We start from the raw sequence: 2,500 nt of genomic DNA on the forward strand, positions 1-2,500 counted from the left end.
TAAAGCCACTGAAATAAGAGGCAATCTTGACCTTTTTGGATTCGAAGAAGTCTTTGGTTATGACATCAGCAGCAAGGAATTGGACTGGAAAGAAGACGAATCCCATCGCCTTGGTAGAGGCGCGTTCGGTGTGGTGTACAAAGGAATCATGACCAAATGTGGACGCGCCCGACCAGTTGCCCTGAAGGTCTGCATTGAGGCACTCAGTGCCATAAACGCAAGCGACATCTTAACAGAGGTTGAAAATCTGAGGTACGTAATCCACAGAGCTCAAAATAAAATTTATCAACAGGGTTTCAATGCTCCACATCAGGTGTACGAGCTATGGATGAGCAGTAAATTCCCCAAAGCGGAAGTAGAAAAGAAATCATAAAAGATTTACTCGTTGACACCCTCCTTAAATTTCTTGTTGTAGCGGGAGTTAATTTTTACACCACTAGTTTTAAAGAGCACCTAAACTCAAATATTCTTCGTTCCTTATGTAAATCTCCCCTTCCAAAGCAATCACCATTACTAGCAGTTATTTGGACCCACGACCGTGACGTGAGAGGATTTTACGTCACGAACTGCTTTCCATTCCTGTTTTCAACGAAATTTTGCATTGCAAAGCGGTTTGTGACGTAACATCGAGAATAGACCCATGGCTCTCACATCACGGTCGTGGGTCCAAACTACTGCTAGTTTTGATAACTTTGCGCGTCTTGCCCGGGAGATAAAAAGCTCAGTTTTAAGGTTAGAATGGTAAAACATGTTTTCTTTTGGTGGGAAGATTAATATTGTGGACGAAAAAATGTTTGAATTTAGGTACACTTTGACATTCCCTCAAGGCAACACTCAAAGGCCCACGGTCACCCTTAAGGCATTGCGTGCCGTAGGAACAATTTTCATATATGAAAATCCCGCCAAAGCTGAATTTCATCCAATCAGATCGCTACGATAAGCAATGCGAAATTTTCAGTACAAAAACAAACGGTCAAAAATCCTGTCGGTTGAAGATGGGCCTTAAAATGCCCTTATTTCACTTTGATTTCATATCAGGAAATTGGACCACCCTTTCATAGTCAAGTTCTATGGAACATCGCTGTTGAATAATAATGGCACAAAGACAGTGGTTTTAGTCATGGAAAAGTGCAAAGATAACCTGAGGGAACGAATTTTTGGGAATCCTGAACGCTGTCCTGGGAAAGCTAGAAATCCTGCAGTCGTCGGAGAAGTTTGTCGATGGGCGAAACAGATCACTCATGCTGTGGATTACATACACAAAAAGGGAATCGTCCACAGAGATCTCAAGCTAGAAAACGTATTGGTATGGCATTAATGATTTAAATCGCGACATCTTCTACAATAAAACCCTGCGATTAAGAACTTTTCATTTTGAAATTTAGCCTAAGCAGGTTCTTACACAAACGGTAATTAACAGAAATTTAGTCTATCTAGGTTCTTAAATAGGTTCTTATTTTCTGAAGAAAAAAATCACGTTGAAGATAGCAGAATTTAGTAGTATTCGCCCTTCTTCCCCTATGATCCAACAAGATATTTCCTATCCCTTATATAAAATTTGAATAAAATTCAAATACAGAATTGAAAAATTCACATAAAAATGACTATAATAAGTAAAATCGAAAGATCATATGAATCTTCAAAACATCAATATGTACATTTAAAATTCCTTTGGCAACAATTATATTGAAAGTACGGAATGCGGACGAATGATACCATATTCTGTTAATAACACATCATCAGCTCTAACCTGAAGTAATGCTCGTCTTTTATGAAGAGGACGTTTGTAGAGAACTCTAAATGTCAATTGATCTTACTTTCCAAACTGCACCAATTTTTTAGATTTTAGTAAAATAAGAACCTGCTTCAAATTTTAAGGTCAACAGGTTCTTGTTTAGAGGGGGTCTAACTGACAAATTTTAGGCTAACAGGTTCTACTGTATCGAATTCACCAATTTAGGCAGCCACAACTTGTAATCATTCCGATAAATTATTATAAATATCCCATGGTAATGACACCATCGAATTTTTACGTCTTTAACTTCTTGTTCAGACTATCTTGGTTCCCAGATCTTTAACAATTATTCTACGGGGAGGCGCTAGATATGAAGCGCAGCGCCTCGTTGGTTATAATCATTTTATATCCAGCAAGCCCGAATGGAATAATTGTTTTATTAAAAACTCCAGGATCAACAACTCTCCCATGTTGATTTTATTTGGCTTTGTCGGTTTCTCAGAGCTGCAAAAGTGTTTTCAGCTCGCTTTATTGCAGACACGTTCCTTGACCATATTTGGTACAGCAAGTATATGAACTGATAGCCTGTGTCCGGCGAGCCAATGAAAATGCTGGAAATCTGATATCCTTAATTCAGTTTTTAATAATAAGGAATATCCTCGCTTAAAGTAGTTCTAATTGGAACGTAAGTTAGAGGTGGCTTGCACATTGAACCAGTCTTTAAAGACAGAGATAACAATGCTGCAATTTATAATAGCTGGTGGA

General features: G+C 38.3%; 2 protein-coding genes across 5 annotated transcripts in view; one reads left to right on the forward strand and one right to left on the reverse strand.

The window, feature by feature from the left end:
• Positions 1 to 2,500, reverse strand: part of LOC137983066 (leucine-rich repeat-containing protein 74B-like) — a 35,572-nt gene that overhangs the window by 18,381 nt on the left and 14,691 nt on the right. The gene's annotated exons all lie outside the window — the stretch shown is intronic.
• The window catches only part of LOC137983058 (dual serine/threonine and tyrosine protein kinase-like), a 21,246-nt gene that overhangs the window by 14,547 nt on the left and 4,199 nt on the right, over positions 1 to 2,500 (forward strand). For all 3 annotated transcript variants that reach the window (XM_068830229.1, XM_068830227.1, XM_068830228.1), the window contains 2 exons: positions 1 to 252; positions 1,039 to 1,306. The exon at positions 1 to 252 is cut by the window's left edge and continues 894 nt beyond it. In XM_068830229.1, coding sequence (XP_068686330.1) covers positions 1 to 252; positions 1,039 to 1,306 — 520 coding nt within the window. The remainder of the gene's footprint in view (positions 253 to 1,038; positions 1,307 to 2,500) is intronic.

Source organism: Montipora foliosa, chromosome 13 (genome assembly GCF_036669935.1).
Source record: "Montipora foliosa isolate CH-2021 chromosome 13, ASM3666993v2, whole genome shotgun sequence".
NCBI classification, from domain to species: Eukaryota; Metazoa; Cnidaria; class Anthozoa; order Scleractinia; family Acroporidae; genus Montipora; species Montipora foliosa.